This window comes from Polyodon spathula, chromosome 33 (assembly GCF_017654505.1).
Source record: "Polyodon spathula isolate WHYD16114869_AA chromosome 33, ASM1765450v1, whole genome shotgun sequence".
Taxonomy (NCBI): Eukaryota; Metazoa; Chordata; class Actinopteri; order Acipenseriformes; family Polyodontidae; genus Polyodon; species Polyodon spathula.
The window spans coordinates 865,670-884,644 of record NC_054566.1 but is presented as its reverse complement, the minus strand read 5'-3'; the positions used below and the strand labels follow the sequence as shown (position 1 = coordinate 884,644).

The 18,975-nt window shown below is 38.7% G+C and overlaps 1 protein-coding gene across 1 annotated transcript in view; it reads left to right on the top strand.

The window, feature by feature from the left end:
* The window catches only part of sardh (sarcosine dehydrogenase), a 65,768-nt gene that overhangs the window by 25,816 nt on the left and 20,977 nt on the right, over nt 1-18,975 (top strand). The window contains exons 12-16 of the mRNA XM_041234256.1: nt 6,087-6,228; nt 12,635-12,718; nt 13,056-13,169; nt 14,157-14,295; nt 14,854-14,967. Of these exons, the coding sequence (XP_041090190.1) occupies nt 6,087-6,228; nt 12,635-12,718; nt 13,056-13,169; nt 14,157-14,295; nt 14,854-14,967 (593 nt within the window). The remainder of the gene's footprint in view (nt 1-6,086; nt 6,229-12,634; nt 12,719-13,055; nt 13,170-14,156; nt 14,296-14,853; nt 14,968-18,975) is intronic.

Genomic DNA, 18,975 nt, shown 5'->3' with positions numbered 1-18,975 from the left:
ATAGGTGTAGTTTGTAAAATTCTGCCTCCTTAATAGAAGGTGTCTGTGGAATCTCATTTCTGATGTTTAGTATTTTATTTTTAAAGAAATATAAGAAGTTGTTGTAGCTGCGAGAGGAGCCAGTGTCAAGGGTAGGACTATTAGGGGAAGGATTACTTAATGTATCTAGGGTAGCAAAAAGAAATCTAGGGTTATTTTTATTTGTTTCAATTAAATTAAAATAATATGATGATCTAGCCAATGCAAGAGCCTTCCTATATTTAACCAGGTGGCCCTTCCATGAGATGTAATGAACGTGCAGTTTAGATTCCCGCCACCTCCATTCTAGTTTACGACTCTCATATTTCATCTTTCGAGTTGTATCATTGAACCACGGTGAGCTTTTTTTTTTTTTAAAGACACTCTCTGAGTTTTGATTGGCGCTACAATATCTAAGATACTAGTCAAGGGGGCATGACGTTCTTAACAGCTAAACCACAAGAAATTACCAGATCTAAAGTATGGCCACGATTGTGCGTAGGACCTTTGGCATGCAGGTTATAATCTAAGGAATCCAGTAGCCTCAAAAATTCCAAGGAGAATCAGAATCAATGTCAACATGAAGGTTAAAATCACCCAATAAAAGAATCCTATCATAATTGACTGTTAATATAGAAAACAGATCCCCTAATTGAGTCAGAAGTAGCGGGTTTGATTTAGGTGGTTGATAAATAATTACAATATGAACAGGTAATGGACTGTTTATTGTCAAGGCTAAAACTTCAAAAGATGAATAACCTTCAACAATTTCATGTTTGATTCTAAGTTCACTACGGAAAAGAGTAGCAAATCCACCTCCCCGCCGAGTAGAGCGAGCTTTCTGGAAGAAAGAATAGAGTACAGTATCAATGTTATAATCCTGAATAAAATCACTAATTAACAGAGCCTTGTTAGACAGAGACCTGGCATTAAATAAACCTGGGTATAAATTGGTCCAATCAAGAGCATGTGATTGAGCAGGGGTAATATGACCAAGGTTACTGTAGCACACGTCTCTGTGTTACTCAGCGGGTAGCGGGAATGGCAGGATACTTTAACCTGAATTTGACATGCCTCTTTAGATTCCCTCCCCTCCCCAGTTCCTAGTTGATATACCTTGCTGGATGTTATCAGCTAGCCTGCTTGCCCCTGTAGTCCATCTTTTCTATAACACCTATTTCTTTTCTAAAAGCAGTCCCAATTGTTTATAAATCCCAGCCCTTCTTGCACACACCAACCAGCCAGCCAAGTATTTAAGGCCCTAGTTCTACTGAATACTTCATCCTCACCACTAGCAACAGGCACTAGACCTGAAAGAATAATTCTGCATCCAAACTTTTTCAGCTGTCTTGTTAATGATTTAAAATCCTCTTTCAGAATCTCAGTTTTTCTGTTCCTCATGTCATTTGTACCAGCCCGTACAATGACCACAGACTCTCTCTTGTGATTTAACAATCTGTGCATCTTGAGTCAATGTCCTTTACTTTTGCTCCAGGGAGGCAGGTAACAACCCTGTTTACGGGATCTTTACAGCTAAAATCACTGTGGTTGACATAGATTATAATTGAATCACCTGCTAACAACACCTCCCCCCTGTGTTCATCCAGCACTAGGTCGTCATTGCTCAGTGCATGGAATCTATTAGCTAGATCAATCTTTCTATGTTGACTGCTCAATATTGTCCTCCTCTTCGTACTTTTTCTAAAGGGTCTGACAATGAACCCGAGGTGTGTGGGTATCTCCTTTTGTCTTCGTGAGAAAGGTGCAGATAACTGATTAATGTACTGAAAACCAATGCATAGTGCTCCTAATTATGGGAACTCTCCTAAGAAAATGTGTCTTTGTCATAACCAGGTTGTATAACCTGTTAAAAACCTTTCAAAAAAAGTCATTTTGATTCCAGGGTTTATTCTCTGAAGCAAGCACCTGCTGCTGTGAGTAAGTGTGTGCGTTTTGTGGTGTCAAACCAGAATTCTTTATAGAGTTCTGAAGCTTTAGTACCGTTTGTCATGTAGTTATTAAAAATGCATTTTTTATATTTTAATACTTTTATATTTCAGGAAGATGCAGTTCTTACATAAATGTACTGGCAGTTCATGCTGCCTGGTTCCACTCTGTCTCTCTCAGTCCTTCTTATGTAAAAAATAACCGCTGACAGGCGTTAGATAATTAACACAATTGGAACTGACAAGCCCATTAATTTAAACCCACGGAAATTCATATTTCCTGCAATGACGTTGTCAAAAAAAAAAGCTTCTTTCAGGTCATTTCTTCCCAGGCACTGCATCGTTCCTCACTTCAATGAACAGAGTGTACTGTATTGCTTTACTTTCAGCAAAATCTTGTCTTTGATGTGGGCGAATATGTGGCTTATGATCTGAGCCTTAACTTTCTCTAATGATTAAAATGGAATCCTCGTTTCAGCCATTGTTCTTATGCTGTTCCGTGTGTGTGCAGATTTACACGTGGGACACGACAAGATTATGTGTTCATAGACACCTACACATGAATATTTTAACGTCCAAATATTTGAAGCAAGTATCTCCATGCACACATATATATGTGAAATAGTTACTTTGTTTTAGTTACTATTTTTTTTTTATTTCAATTTTGTAGTGATTTGTTTGTCGATCCTTTGTCAGGGGTTTTCAACCGGGGGTAGACGTACCTCTAGGGATTCTTCTAAGGGTCATAGGTGGTATGCAGAACGACTCAGAAATGCAAATAAAAATTAGCTAAAAAAAAAAATAAATAATGGTATTGAATTTTTTTTTTTTTACAGTATTATATATGATCTCTAAACTACTGTGCGTAAATATTTCACTTTTGTTTAGCAGCTCAAAGTGAACCGCAGATGAAAGAAAAAACAGACTCTGTCATGGCTGTATGTTCCACATTTACACATGTGTGATTTCCACTGAGTGGATTTACACTCTGATATATAGGTCTGGGCTGGGTTGCACCAGCTATGCGTAAGTTAATCCCTAAATTAGAACGTAAAGTCTCTGTTAAGTCCTTAGTTGTCACTAGTTAGTTTATAACTAAGCGTTCTCTTATTTCAGTTGCTCCACACGTACTTAAGACAATACAGTACTTTGTAAGTTTATCACTAAGCATGGTTCATACTACGTCATCACTGCTTGGTCAGTGACACAGATCGAACTCCCAGTTAAGAAACACTTATGTACAGGACCTTTCAACTACTGAAAATAAACATCTAACTTCATGGGAATGCTAAGAATGTTTCGTTTTTAGAGATTAATTGATTATAATTAAATTGGTGCCTTTTTGTTAATCGGGATGCTGAGAGAGCAAACCGTTTTGTTCGTACTTCATATCTTAACCCTTCACACTCATTCACAACTGATACAGTACTGTTTTGTACAACACTGTCATCGTGAAAGTGTCTTGAAGGACAGCGATTGGTTTATTAAATCTTTCCAGAACCACCGTCGTATCATTGAATTGTTTTGTATTCTGATTTTCACGAGCGCACCTCATCGCTACAAAATGGGATGTAAACAAACAGAAAAATGTGCCGCTGTTTCTCTTGTTACAAAAAGCTGGAAATTGTTCGAGCTCTTGAAAAAAATTTGAAACAGACACAATTCGCTGAGCAATTTGATGTTTCCCATTCTTTTGAGTTGCTTCACCATTCTGTTAAATAATGTGCGTGTCTTGTATATTGTATAAACGTGTGTAGGGATGCTGTGTTCATTTAGTTTGACAGTTAGTTTATTAATGTTAAGTTAACCCCCAGTAACAACCATTATTTTTGCCTCTGTCACTGTGATAGCCTGAAACACACCCGTCAGCTAATTTTCATAGAACATAGCGATTACAGCTTTTTGACCATGTTTTTTGCTTTAGTTTTATTAAAGTTAGTGTGTCTGTTACTTTTATTATAGTTTATTAATATACACTTGCCTATTGCTTTTACTTACTTGGTTCATTCCATATGTTGATGCACATGTGTTGTCATGACAAGTAATACATATCTGTTTTATTTATTTATTTATTCATATTGTGTCTGGTGGCTAACTCCGTCTTAGAGAACACGTCAGCTATAAGAACACTTTGCTTGCTTCCCGTAATCATTTGAAACGGAGCCTATCAATGTGTGCTGGGTTCTTCGCCTCCTCAGTAATGAAGACATTCTTAAGAGGTGTTACACTGTGTAATTCTTATAGTGTGGAGGAGTGTGTTGCAGGGAGCTGTGGGTGTGAAGCTGTATTAGCTCATGAGTCACAGCCAGATTAACAGCACAGCATTGAGTCTTGAGAGAGGCGCCTTGGATCAGCTTACTGCTACTGGTTGCCAGTTCCACAATAGAGAAGTAATACTTAGCTCCTAGAGAAGGCAAAACTTTGAGCATCTCCTTATTTCACAGAAAACATCAGCACCTGCTGTTGTGTGCAATTGTATAAGTCCCAAATTTCTAGTTTTCAGAACTGCTTTGGAAGACACATACATTTATACAAGCATTCCTGCAATAGAGCAGGGGTCAGTAAATGTTCTCATGCCCCCCCCCCCCCCCCCCCCCCCCCCCCCCCCCCCCCCCCCCCCCCCCATGACATCTTGATGGAGGAGCCCTCCCAATGAATACATAGAAATGTAAACTCTGTTCTGCTAACACTCAGTTTTGCTGTACTGTTAACATTAGGAATGAAGATTTTAAATGTATGGTAACTAATGTCAAGATAGTAAGTGTTACATTCTAAATGACCCCAAAAACCTAAAAGCGTGTTTTTCCGGGGGCACCTCTGAAACCAGTATGTTGCCCCCAGTTTAGGGACATCTGAACTAGAGAAACAAAACAGATTTTATTGTGTGCTCTGGGGCTACTTCCTGCCGATAACCAGCCTTGCCACAACACTACCCTTTCATAACCACATAGAAGTGTGGAAAGATATCTGGAGTGGGTTATTGTGCTCTCTATTTCTATTTTCTATTTTTATAAAAAGAAAACAAAGATATAATAAGATTTTAAAATTTAAGTTTTGAATGTATCCTTTTGAAGCTACGAATTTTCTGTAAAAGCGTATTACTGCTGTGAAAATATATATATATATATATATATATATATATAATATATAGATATATATAATATATATATATTATATATAATATATATAAATTTTGATTAGTTATTTAAACTATAAGTTCCATTACAAAATATCATGCAGAATGTCTCTCGGACAGCCAACCTGAACAAAACTGCTCACTGTATAATAATACACACTGCCGCCTGCAATTATTGTCATGTATTGAGCTTTTATACCACATTCTTGAAAATGAACCTAGGTCCAACACAGCTGCTCTCTGTGCCGATTTCAGACCCTGCAGTTCAGCTGATTTTTGTACTTTAGCCCGGGGCTTTACAGCACTATTATCGTGGCCAAATAGATTGAGATTTAAAAGAAAATAAATACAAGGAATGTAATTAGCATTTTAATGTTGTATGATTCTATTTTAATGTCTGTTAGTGTTTGTCAATAAAACAGATATACAACTGCTGAATATCTTAATGGCCTCAAGTCCTTAACTGTCAGTATGGTGGCAAGAAGGGTTTTTTTTAAACCTGCTTTATGGATTGTTGTGAATAATAATGAAAACTGGAGGTACTTTATCATGAAGAAGTTAACTCAGCACATACTTGAATGACACCTAATAGCACCGCTGTTTAAAGCACTGACTCTTGATTACAGATACTGATAGTCTTGGAACACAAAGGGCCCTATTTTAAACATAGGAACATGGTATTTAGAATTGCTGCTCAAACCAATTCAATAAACTCCACAGTATTAGCTATAACTCGTTAGCCTGGTTCATGAATGTAATGTAACTATCTACATCATGGACCTAGCTCCCCCATGTTGACAGTAAGATTTGTTCATGGCATTTCATTGAAATTCTTGTGATGTCAATGACAGCACTTCGGTTGGTGAGATATCTAAATGAATTTAAAAAGACCAGATTTGACTCCCTGGCCCCTTGATGTGGTTTAAAGTTAGTGCCTTCACCCCTGTGGATCTGTTTTAGCTGTTTCTTTGCTTTTTTAATTGCAGGAGATTCCATCACTCTCTGACTGATAATAACCGCTGGATTCGGGAGCGGAGCCATGAATCCTATGCCAAAAACTACTCTGTGGTGTTTCCATTTGATGAGCCGCTGGCCAGTAGAAATATGAGGCGGGACCCCCTGCACGAGGTGTTGTATCAGCACACAACAGTCACATTACCACATCACTGATGTTCTAAAATGGCTAGATTTATTTTTTCTTATTATTACCCTTCCTTTTGCAAGAGATGCATTTAGTGCTGTTGAATTTTTATATAAGTCACACATGGTAAATATATATATATATATATACAGTGGCTTGCGAAAGTATTGACCCCCCCTTGGCATTTTTCCTATTTTGTTGCCTTACAACCTGGAATTAAAATGGATTTTTTGGGGGTTTGTATCATTTGATTTACATAACATGCCTACCACTTTGAAGATGCAAAATATTTTTTATTGTGAAACAAACAAGAAATAAGACAAAAAAACAAAAAACTTGAGCGTGCATAAGTATTCACCCCCCCAAAGTCAATACTTTGTAGAGCCACCTTTTGCAGCAATTACAGCTGCAAGTCTCTTGAGGTATGTATCTATAAGCTTGGCACATCTAGCCACTGGGATTTTTGCCCATTCTTCAAGGCAAAACTGCTCCAGCTCCAGCAAGTTGGAAGGGTTCAGCTGGTGTACAGCAATCTTTAAGTCATACCACAGATTCTCAATTGGATTGAGGTCTGGGCTTTGACTAGGCCATTCACATTTAAATGTTTCCCCTTAAACCACTCAAGTGTTGCTTTAGCAGTATGCTTAAGGTCATTGTCCTGCTGGAAGACGAACCTCCGTCCCAGTCTCAAATCTCTGGAAGACTGAAACAGGTTTCCCTCAAGAATTTCCCTGTATTTAGCGCCATCCATCATTCCTTCAATTCTGACCAGTTTCCCAGTCCCTGCCGATGAAAAACATCCCCACAGCGTGATGCTGCCACCACCATGCTTCACTGTGGGGATGGTGTTCTCGGGGTGATGAGAGGTGTTGGGTTTGTGCCAGACATAGCGTTTTCCTTGATGGCCAAAAAGCTCAATTTTAGTCTCATCTGACCAGAGTACCTTCTTCCATATGTTTGGGCAGTCTCCTACATGCCTTTTGGCGAACACCAAACGTGTTTGCTTATTTTTTTCTTTAAGCAATGGCTTTTTTCTGGCCACTCTTCCATAAAGCCCAGCTCTGTGGAGTGTACGGCTTAAAGTGGTCCTATGGACAGATACTCCAATCTCCGCTGTGGAGCTTTGCAGCTCCTTCAGGGTTATCTTTGGTCTCTTTGTTGCCTCTCTGATTAATGCCCTCCTTGCCTGGTCCGTGAGTTTTGGTGGGCGGCCCTCTCTTGCCAGGTTTGTTGTGGTGCCATATTCTTTCCATTTTTTAATAATGGCTTTAATGGTGCTCCGTGGGATGTTCAAAGTTTCGGATATTTTTTTATAACCCAACCCTGATCTGTACTTCTCCACAACTTTGTCCCTGACCTGTTTGGAGAGCTCCTTGGTCTTCATGGTGCTGCTTGCTTGGTGGTGCCCCTTGCTTAGTGGTGTTGCAGACTCTGGGGCCTTTCAGAACAGGTGTATATATACTGAGATCATGTGACACTTAGATTGCACACAGGTGGACTTTATTTAACTAATTATGTGACTTCTGAAGGTAATTGGTTGCACCAGATCTTATTTAGAGGCTTAATAGCAAAGGGGGTGAATACATATGCACGCACCACTTTTCCGTTATTTATTTTTTAGAATTTTTTGAAACAAGTTATTTTTTTCATTTCACTTCACCAATTTGGACTATTTTGTGTATGTCCATTACATGAAATCCAAATAAAAATCAATTTTAATTCCAGGTTGTAAGGCAACAAAATATGAAAAATGCCAAGGGGGGTCAATACTTTCGCAAGCCACTGTATGTATGTATGTATGTATGTATATATATATATGTGTGGTCTATGTGTGTGTGTGTATATATATATATATATATATATATATATATATATATATATATATATATATATATATATATATATATATATATATATATATATATATCATATATATGCCCATCTTTATACTGCCTGACCAAGGAGGCTGTAATTCGTACTTAGCTAGAAAATTAATCCTAATGACAGAAATAGATTATGGAACTTTTATAAATCTTCCATTAGTGGCACAAAGGAGCCAATAATTAGACTTCACATCCCTTCGCCGCCCCTATTAACATCTAATTTATACCATTTTCTACTGTATTTTTTTCCTCCAAAAATAATTAGCGTAATTCTTTAACAAATGCCACTGTCACACTATATAATGTTTAATTGTGATTTTGTGGTGCGAGGGTGGATGTGTGAATGTTAGAGTGTATATCTGGGAAACGTGTTGCTAGGCTACACGGTGACGTGGATACTCCAAAAATAGTGCTCCAAAAATAACATCACATGTTGCCTTACGTCTGTTCCACTTTTCTTTAAAAAAAAAAAAAAAAAAAAAAAAAAAAAAAACCTAGTAAAAAACAAGCAAGACAAAATGATTGGGTCAGATTTAACAGGGTGTGTGTTTCACAGCAGAGCCAGGCCATTCCTTTTCATCTCCACTACCACATTTTTAGAGACCATGTTTTTGATTATACACCCTGTGAGGTTGCATGAGTGTAATATTCATTCATATTTTCAGTGTTCTGGAACTGTCAGGGAAAAATCCAAAGGCGTTCTTAATATTGACCTGTGTCCTAATATGGCCACTTATATTGTGGTCGTGTGCCTTTTCCAGATGATAAAGACCCAATGCTTGGAGATACTGGTGTCATACTTGGTAGAAACCTGTATTCTGTGCTTTGAAGCCCAAACTAAACACTGAAGCCCAAACTTTCCAAGCACTTTCTAGTCCTATTCATTTTTTACTTAAACATCTCTGTTAGGTGGGCTTGTATGAATTTTAAGTTTGTCGCCACGCTTGTACAACTGCTAAAATCTCACAAAAGTGTTCATCTTGCAGTGCTGTGGAAATCCCTCATATGTAACAGCTCCATAACTGTTTTGTGGGTACGTTTGTTTTGACCTTGCACCATATTTCTTTAATTTTGCAACCACATCTGATTTTTCTTCACATGTCGGTTTTACATCATGTTTACAAGTCATTCTACCAGAGATGCCATTTCTTTGCAGTCTCTGGGGATGCTTTGCTTCTGTTCACAATAGCACTCTTTTGTAGATGTTGCCCAAAATCTAGTAGTCTTTAAAACTTTCAGCCCTGCAGTTTACAGTTTTATTCAGAATGTAGGAGTGTCCTAATATTTATATACCTCAAACATTTAAAAAAATATATTTTTAATCATTATTTTTCTGTCTAAAAATCAGATATTTAGATTTATACAGTTTAATTAGCCTGGATCTGCATTACTGAATGAAACGGGGTATAGATGTATTATCTGGAAATTATTTGGGGATTGATTTCATTTATGATTCTCAACCTGATTGCTCAGTGACTGTGTAATCACCTTGGTTAGAAATTAAAGATAACTTTCCAAAATGTCTACAGAAGATTGTATTTTTATAATGAACTCATTACTTACTGTTCATTTTTGTGCGGTCTGTTTTTATTGCTGTAATTTCTTTTTAAATTGTATTTATGTGTGACAGTTCTGTATCGGTAGCATGGGCAGATTTCATTAAAGCAGTTATTTTGGATCTGCATGCAAAATGGGGACCCTTATGCCACTGACGTTGCCTGATAACTTATTAGCTAAAACTCGTATCTAATAAAAGAGAACAAAAACCACATCACAGCTGTAGTCATGAAAGGCTAGCTCACCAGGAGAATTATTTTAATGTTATTTATTTTCTGTTTACACTAAAAAGAAAACTCCCAAAGAATGTAAGCTTTGGTTTGTATGACTGGGATGCCTTAGCACTTGCCCCATCTTTTGAGACTCCTCTCAGGGAGCTTTCTTCCCTAGTTACCACCCATCTATGAGAACCCCAAGTAGGTTACAGTTCATCATAACGGCTTTCTACAAAATGAACCAATTTAAATTAATTTACATCAAATGCCTGTGTATTACTTGCGAAGCAGCAAAGTATCTGTTTAATACTCTTCAATATTGTAAAGGTATAAATTATGCAAAGTGTAAGTGCCACTCTGTAGAAAACAAATGAATAAATAAACACAGTTAATATAGTGCAGAAAGCACTGTGTGTTTTAAAATGAAGCAGGCAGGTCTGCACAGCACAGTATGCTGTTTGTCAGCTGGGTATTAGTTCTCATTTCAGCACAAACTGTATTAATATAAATGCTAAAATATTAAAGGTGTCTAAAAGGTCATCATGGCTGTTTAAGCAAGCATTAATATGGGGAACTGCAGATTTAAAGAGTTCTGCTTCTCACTGCAAAAAAAAGGGCCCTACTAAATTTCTTGCGACAGAACTGGGCCAGATTTAAAACAGAAAATCACACCAATGCCATCCTGAGTCATAAAGAATGATGAAGGTCTTATGATGTTTAAGTGCAGGGATGGCAAGTGTGAAGAAGAGTCATGCTGCATTGTTTGACATGCCTGATAAATCTCTGCAGGAGTGAGGGATGGAGGGAGGGCTGCTGCCATTGAAACACCATGCCTCCAGCCTTAAGGGAGAGCAGTCCAGGGGGCTATTTTAACCATGATAATTAGATTCAAAAGCATTCATTCTTTCCATCTTGCATTTATTGGGTATTTAAACTAGATTTGAAATGGGTAACAAGGATTTAAATAGCATGTTTTAAATTAATGGTATATACAATACAAAGGAATTCATTCTAAAATAATTCTAAAAATGAGCTAGAATGCTTTTTGAATGCAGCAGCAGGAATCCTATTTGGAGCAAAAGCATGTCATAAAGTTACAATAAATACATTTAATAAATGATGCTGTTGCAACCAGATTGTAACAGGAGAATAAACGGGGCGGGTTAGTTCCATCCCAATCACATGGACTATTCCCAGGATCAAAATGTTAATGTTCAAGATTAAATGACAGGTTTGCAAGGGTACCTACTGTGTCTGTAGGTCAGATCTAGAGCCTCTTAAACCACTTCTTAGATGGCATATTTTATGTTTTTGAATTCCTGCACATTCATGATTCCTAACCAACAGTGCTCCATTCTGCGACAGGACATTGTTTATTAATGATTTCTCCAGTTCACTTAACGGACAGCATTTTAAAAGCCTTCGTATTTACGTCGCACTGAATTATAACATCTCTGCTCCCAGACATCAGTGGAGCATAAAGATGGCAGCCCACCTGGTCACCTGATGTTGGCAGAGATACACAGGCAGATGGGCAGCTATTTATTTATTTATTTATTTATTTTTTAAAAGAGGGTCCTCTATAGTAAAAATACTATTAATGTTGCATCTTGCTAAAACAGTCAAGTTTTATCAATGATGTGCTGTGGAAAAGAAAAGCCAGAGCAGTTATGTTTTTTAGGTTGTTTTTTTTTTTCCTGCAGTGATTTAGAGGACAGATCTCAAATCCCAGTGCACTAGAGCAACCATTTTAAAAATAGATTTGAAACAGAATAAGAGTGTAAGAAGTTGTGGGGATATTACCAATGAAAAGAACAATTACAGGTACATTATTTAAACAGTTGTAGCAACACGTGGGAATGTATAACGCTATATTTTTCAGAACCCTGCTACTTACTCTTTAAGACTAAAATATAATGTTGCACCTCGAAGCTGATCCACAACAGCTATGCAGCTTTTAGGCAGGTCTGTAGTTCATTACTATTCATTTAGGGTCCTGTGGCGGAGTGTCCTGCCCCTTTATGTTTATAAGTGTTTTCTGTTGTATGTGGTGGGTTTTAATGTTGGTGTTTTATGTATAAAATACACAGGATATAAATATGGGTTGCGAGCACAAGTGTTTAAAATGCATATTTTGTATTTAGGCACGAGGATTGCACAGCACTTCATGTGCAAGTAAAATAATATGTGAGCACTGGGAATTGCACTTTTATTAACTCATGTGCTGTTGTACCGAGACTCCAATTGAATGATTGATTAGCAATCGAGTCTCGGTACAGCTGCATAAAAGCTGCATGTTTTCACTCACTTGGGGTTGTGTGTTCGTGAGTGGAGAACGGGAGAGAGAAGGAGATTTTTGGGGTTTTGAGAGCAATTGCTACAGTGTGGTGGAAGTGCCAGCATAGTACTTGTTTGTCTGTTCGTCCACTGCCTTGTTTAGTGTTATCTGTTTGTTTACCTTTTTATTTTGGCCTCGAGTGCCGTGTCCTGTTTTGTGTGTTTTGCTTAAACCTTTTGTTTGTGATTGTTGTTATTTACAATAAAACTTTGGACGCCGTAGCGTCACAGATTCACCGCTCTACCTTTGTTGTTCTTTGTCCTTGTTCTGGTCTGACGTCACCCCTACAAAACCATCCTATTCACAGGTCCACACAAGTTCAGGGCAGTTCAGCGTGTGAATCTTAAATGGAAAATTGAGACAGCGGAGTCCTCATGGCTAAATGTTGGTGTTGTTGCAGGAGCTGGAGAAGCAGGGCTGTGTGTTTCAGGAGCGGCACGGCTGGGAGCGCCCAGGGTGGTTCAGTCGGGAAGGCCCTGCACCGGTAGGCATGCTCTCTCACTATCTCTGTGACCAGTACTGGATTTAAAACTGTTTAAAGAAAACTTTAAGATTAAAGTCCTATTCAAAATGTATTTACCATGGTTTTGCACAACAAAGGTTCTGTTGCAGATTTTGTAAGTGCAGCACTGTGGATTTAGGGATGGGGTGAGGACGGTCATTCTGTTCTGTAGTAACCTTCTATGTTGTAGTTACTGCAGTCAGCTACAGCACATGAAGTGAATCTCCATTAAACCAAACAATACCCCATCTGGGCATGTTAGTGTTCTTATGTCAGTATAGCTCATTAGATACAATTCTTTCTGCTTCCACATGGACAGGTCTTGGACTATGATTACTACGGAGGCTATGATTTCCCCCGACACACTGATTACAGGTACAAGCAGCTGCTTGGGAGAGAGTACACCTTCGACTTCCCACCACATCATGACATTGTGAGTACGAACACTCAGTGACAGAAAGAAAAGCTCTGTGTCCCCACTGTTTGATTTGTTTTAGTTTTTGTTAATGGTGATTTCATGTTTCTGTTGAAAACAAGAATTTTATTTACCTGGTTTAAGGTGATGTTTCTTTGTTTAGCAGCTCCATTTTTCTGTGTGTATTTGCAAAGTACACACTCGTTACACATCAAGCCATTAGAGATTTGGTCATGGGCTTATTTTGACAAACAGATCCCACTGAGTTTAATTCGATTTACCAGCATCTCTTTTTTTATTTTCCAAGAAATGTAGACCAAAGAGTGATGGACGTCCAAGTAGAGTTAAGTGAAATTAATAACAGGAGTACCACTGTATTAATTTGCAGATGCCTCTACCAGTCCGTATCTACCAGTTCACCAGTGTTCATAGTAAAACACGGAATGGCTAAGAGTATTAGACAGTGGGCATCTTGTTTTCCACTATACTACTGTCAATGTAGTAAATGCGGAGCCTGATAAAATACAGGCTGACAAGGCCATGGTTGACATTCTGGCAGCTTGGTTTTAAGGAGAGAAAGCCGGCTCCCTTTTCACTTTACTCTTCAAACAGGATTTATTATACAGCACGAATGCCTGTCACTTAAAACTGAAAGTTCTCCTTAGTTTCCTTGATCATAACCCCTTTTTATAGGGATGTTTGTTTTAAAATAAATATAAAGAAAAAGTGTGTACTGTATGTACTGAGATTTTCAGAATGAAGGGGATGTCTGTGTAGAACAGTGTCTTGAAGACCTGTATGCACTGAGACTTTCAGAATGAAGGGGATATCTGTGTATAACAGTGTATTGGAGACCTGTAGGTATTGACTTTCAGAATGAAAGAGATATTTGCCACTTGGATACAGAGTTAGAGGTTGCATGTTGAAGGCACAGATGGACAGACCTGAAACCTTCATTCTTGTACTCTGGTATATAACGTTTTTGGTTTCTTCCTTTTCTTCCAGATAAAGAGCGACTGCTTGACATGCAGGCATGCTGTGGCAGTGTTTGACATGTCTTATTTCGGCAAGTTCTACCTGGTGGGAATTGATGCTAAAAAGGCAGCGGACTGGCTGTTCACAGCAGATCTGAATAAGCCACTTGGTAAGCAGTCATCTGCAAAATTAACTTTGAACTGTAATCAGAGGTTAAAATGATGTGTACGTTACTAACATACCTTATATAAGTGCCCATGTTAGTTGAAGGTTCTAGGAAGCTTCACCCTGGCAAAATATGTTTTTCCTTGACAGTGACGTGAACCTTCTCACCACTGCAGATGAGTATGATTGAAAGACTTAACTATGCAACATAACGGAGGAGAAGGAGAAAAGAGAAGACATAAGAACATAAGAAAATTAATGAACTTTACTTTTCCGATTCCTAGAAACTCATTGATCCCAAAACTTTGTCAAGTCAGATCTTAAAAGAGCTCAATGATTTGGTATTGACAAAATGGTAAAAAGTGTCTTAATATTCTTCTGGTCCTGGTGTCTGTGCTTTGCTTAATACATTGGCTAAGGTTTAAGCACAGCACTGTGTCCAGCACCAGAGGACACAAGCAGAGACAAACATAGGACAGAGGGTAGGAAAACATTTTCCCAGAGTGGTGAGTGTATGGCATGGAGAATGTTTTAAGACAGGAAAGTGGTTTATTTTTCCTAGGTACAACTGTCTACACCTGCATGTTGAATAAGAAGGGTGGGACTGAGAGTGACCTTACAGTGAGCCGCATCGAACCTGGACCAAAAAGCTCTGTATTGGCACCTGCTTTCGAAGGTCAGTACCCCGCACAGAGGAGAGTCTGGGAGTTAGGGCAAGTCAGTACCCCACACAGAAGAGAGGCTGGGAATTACGGCAGGTCATTACCCCACCAGGAAATTGTAAAAGCTATGTTTTGTTTATTTTTTTTAAATTTGGAATCGCCTAATGGCAAAAAAGAGACTAACCAATATATCGGAGAACATTTAAAATTTTCTCCCAATTTGGAATTCCTTATTATTTTTCTCCTTAACCACGACGATTCCCTACACAGCTCAGGGACCTGAGGCTCCAGTGGGCGTCCTCCTATCCCACAAGCCAATCGCTGTCTTTTTACATCCAGGAGCAAAAGACCGAATGTGCGCAGGCTACTGGCCTCTGGTGGACAAAGACCAGCCCAGCAAATCTGTGCCCACAAGCTCACTCGGCCTGTAGGGGTCACCGCAGTGCAGTGAGGAGAAACAGTCTAAGCTGGATCCCACCTCCCCAACCCTGGGAGTCCCCAGCGAAGACCGGCTGCCTCCCACACCCAGGATTCGAACTTGCGATCTCTGCTTGTGTGACTCGCCCTGCACACCGCGTGGCACTGGTTTTACCAATGAGCCGTTCGTGGACCCTCGAAAGGCATTCTTGTCAATGTTGATTTTTCAATTGATATCTTAGTGGCCTGAATTGAAGTGAATCTCTACATAATCTCTACTCTTTCTTGACCCCTGTGGTTCTTATTGTACTGTAGTTGTAGGTGGCTGGTTTGACAGAAGCCAAGTAAGTTTATACACATGCTGTGAACTCCACATAGTCCAGACTTGAGTGCAGTAAATACTGGACACATCCAATGCACCGTGTGGAACGTATGTACATTTACTATACCGTGTGTGTCTAACAGTCGTTTCACACGCCAGTAGCATACATGTACCTATAGAGATATGAACTAAGGTGCCTTCAGACTCAGCTCTCCTGCACTGTCATATACTCTGACTGTAAGTCACAATGACCTATTATTTTGTAACTAGAAGTCTAGTTTCTTGAATAACCTTAACAAATTGTATAGTGTCATTAAAAATATAGCTGGGCAATCACACATTCTAATATGGGGCAAGGGGGCTAATTGATGCTGATGCTTGAAGAGGTTTTATTGCAGAAAATGAATTAGCTATGGTTTGCCAGGCTGCATCTGTTAAAGGTAATTTCTCATTCAGTGTACTTATTCACAGTCCAGTAGATGCTGATGTAAAGAGTTGCAGTGCAGTGAGTGAGAGGGGATAAGGGTAAGTGTAGATGTCTTTGCGAGGGTTTGTCTGTGTAAGCATGTGTGAACATTCACTCTGTAGATCTTCAGTAGTGTAGAAAACCATGAACACCTGGCGAGAACAATTTACATTAAAGTACCAAGATAAACTACTTATTGTTTGAATTGTTCTACCATTCTTATTATTGTCTGCTTTTACAGTTAGACTTAGTTATTAATTAACACATTTTGCAGTGATGCATATGGTTTCTACTGGGTACTGTTGTTGAGAATGTATATGTTTTTTGCAATAAGTAAAAGCTTTTTTTTAAAAGCAGCGTCAAAATACATCTGAATATAGATATAATGGGTTCCCGAATGGCAGGTAAAGCACTGCCGCTGGGAGTGCAAGGTGAGTTATACAGCTCGGACAGCGGCAGTTCGAGTCCAGGCTGTGTAAAGATGCCGAAGTTTACTGGGGACCCCGAGGGGGATGTGTCACATTGGCTCTGACATGTGACTGTCCTACTTTATCCAATCTCAAGACAACTGCATTATAATATTCCATTGCAGTTACAACGAGCGCAAGACTTTATAAGTTTATTCAGCTTTCTAACCAGTAGCTGTTTGCTATGGATCCCAGGGAGGGTTCAGTCTAAATGTTGACAAATCAATGGCTTGGGAGGGTGGGAATAAGGAAATTCCAAGATGGACAGCTGTAGTGTTAACAGCGAAACAGTACAGCTGTTTTCATATTCCGAAGATTGATAACTTTAACCACTATGGAGGTCAGTCAAGAGTCTAAAAGCTTGCATTTAACATTCAAAATGACTAATGGTATTGAGATAACGAATTAAAACTTTTAATTAGAACAGTGGTTTTGTGTTTCTACCTAGCAACATGACCTGAATGCTGTAGATCCAGAAACACACTGGCATATGCCACACCAGTGTATTAGTCGCTCCCCCCTTTTTAGAAAATCGGCTTATACAGCAATTTGTATGGTAAATACTTTAGTAGAAAGTAAATACTTAAAGTATACACAGGGTGTCCTATTTAGCATAGATATGGATTGAGAACTGGGCACATGTGAAGTTGGACAACTGCATTTGGACCAGTCTAAAGTAGTGCATTCAGCAATCAAGAACTTTGCTGTTAAATCACAAGCTTGTGCATATTTGAAGAGATGGGCAAACAGAGTCTGTATTTAGCAATTATTTTTTTCTAAATAGGTTTGTTTTATTCCATATGCTCCTGCCAGTATTATTTAATTCATGTCCCCTCATCCAGATTAATGACTGTATCCTGGGTTTTATAATACAGAGCGACAGACTGGAGGTATGGTAAATATTTATGAGGTAACACGTTTAATGATTGATGTTTCATTTCTATACATTGTTTGTTTCCACAAGATTACATAATGATTGGTTTTCTTTACCTAAATGCAAAAGATGAAGTAATAATAAACAAATGATGTTCCTTCTGAAATGTGCTCGAGGTGCATCTATAAGCGTGTTCCATGTCAGTGGTTTAATAAGAGTGTTCCGCATCGTTTCATTTCAGTTAAAGTGCGGGTTGTTCCAGGTCAGTTTGGCATGATGAAAGCGTGCTGTGGGCCAGGTTTAATCAGTAAAGCAGTTGTGGGTTTGATTAGCTCAATCCACAGGCATGCTAGAGAGAATGTATTTGTGTGATTTTTAACAGCAGAGCTATTCACCAGTTAGATCAGATATGTGGGAAACGGCAGTTACAGGACTTACAGGATGACCACACTTTCTATCACATCATATTTAGTTTTCTCCTCTGGGAAACGACCAGCTGGGATTTCAAAGCCCCTTTGTCAAAGGCAGCTGTCCACACATAAATACATCAAGCAGAATTTATTTTGCTTTGTTTTTTTTTATTATACAATTTATAATTCAAGAATTCTAGTTTTGTCTTTTTGCTGTACCATACAACACTTACGGAGATCAGGCTGGGCATTCACCTTCACTTCTCTCATCCAAAACAGCACCCTAGCAAAGGATTTGCACTTCCTTTATGTGCATGTGGCCATTCCACAATTAGCACTCAGTTACCCAATTGGGAAATGGCCACATTCCACCTATGATTGTTGGCAGAGATCCCATCCCTCCCAAACTTACACACACACAGTACTATTCACACGCTCAGGGCTTACGCTTTGCCACAATGAAAGTCGCATATCCGACTGTCACATAACCACCTTTATCAGTTTAACCGCAATGGAAACAGAAAGAAAGCGTTATAGCAATCAGCCTTTTGGAGCATCCCCTTTAAGGGAGATGGGCTGTGTGTAGCAGTGAAGTTTCAGTTCACCAGTTGTGAAAGCTTTGTGTTTTACTCTTTTTTTTGTGCAATGTGTTTATATGATGGAGAGCATGCTTGCAGATATTGGCAGAGTGTTGTTGTAGCTTTTAAATGCATTTGAATTAAACAAAGCAAGCTTCATAAAATCAATGCTTTCTTTTAAAGAAAATATATCTATATATAATGGTGCCTTCACTTGCTAGGAGGCAGCTGTGTGCATTGGGCGTCTTATCCATTTTGCATAGCATAAACAACACGATATACCAAACGATGGCTAGAAGTAAAGGAAAAGCAAAATAGTGTTCCTATACAGATTTGCATTCATTCCTTTACTCCAGTTGTTAGTTATATGTTGTTTTGTTGTTTGGGGTTACCAGGAAAGTCAGCTTTCCAACGTGTCCTTACGAGGGTTAATGAGTGTGTTTCTGGGAGTTATTTGCTTTTTTTCTTTGTAAATTTGTTTCTGGAAC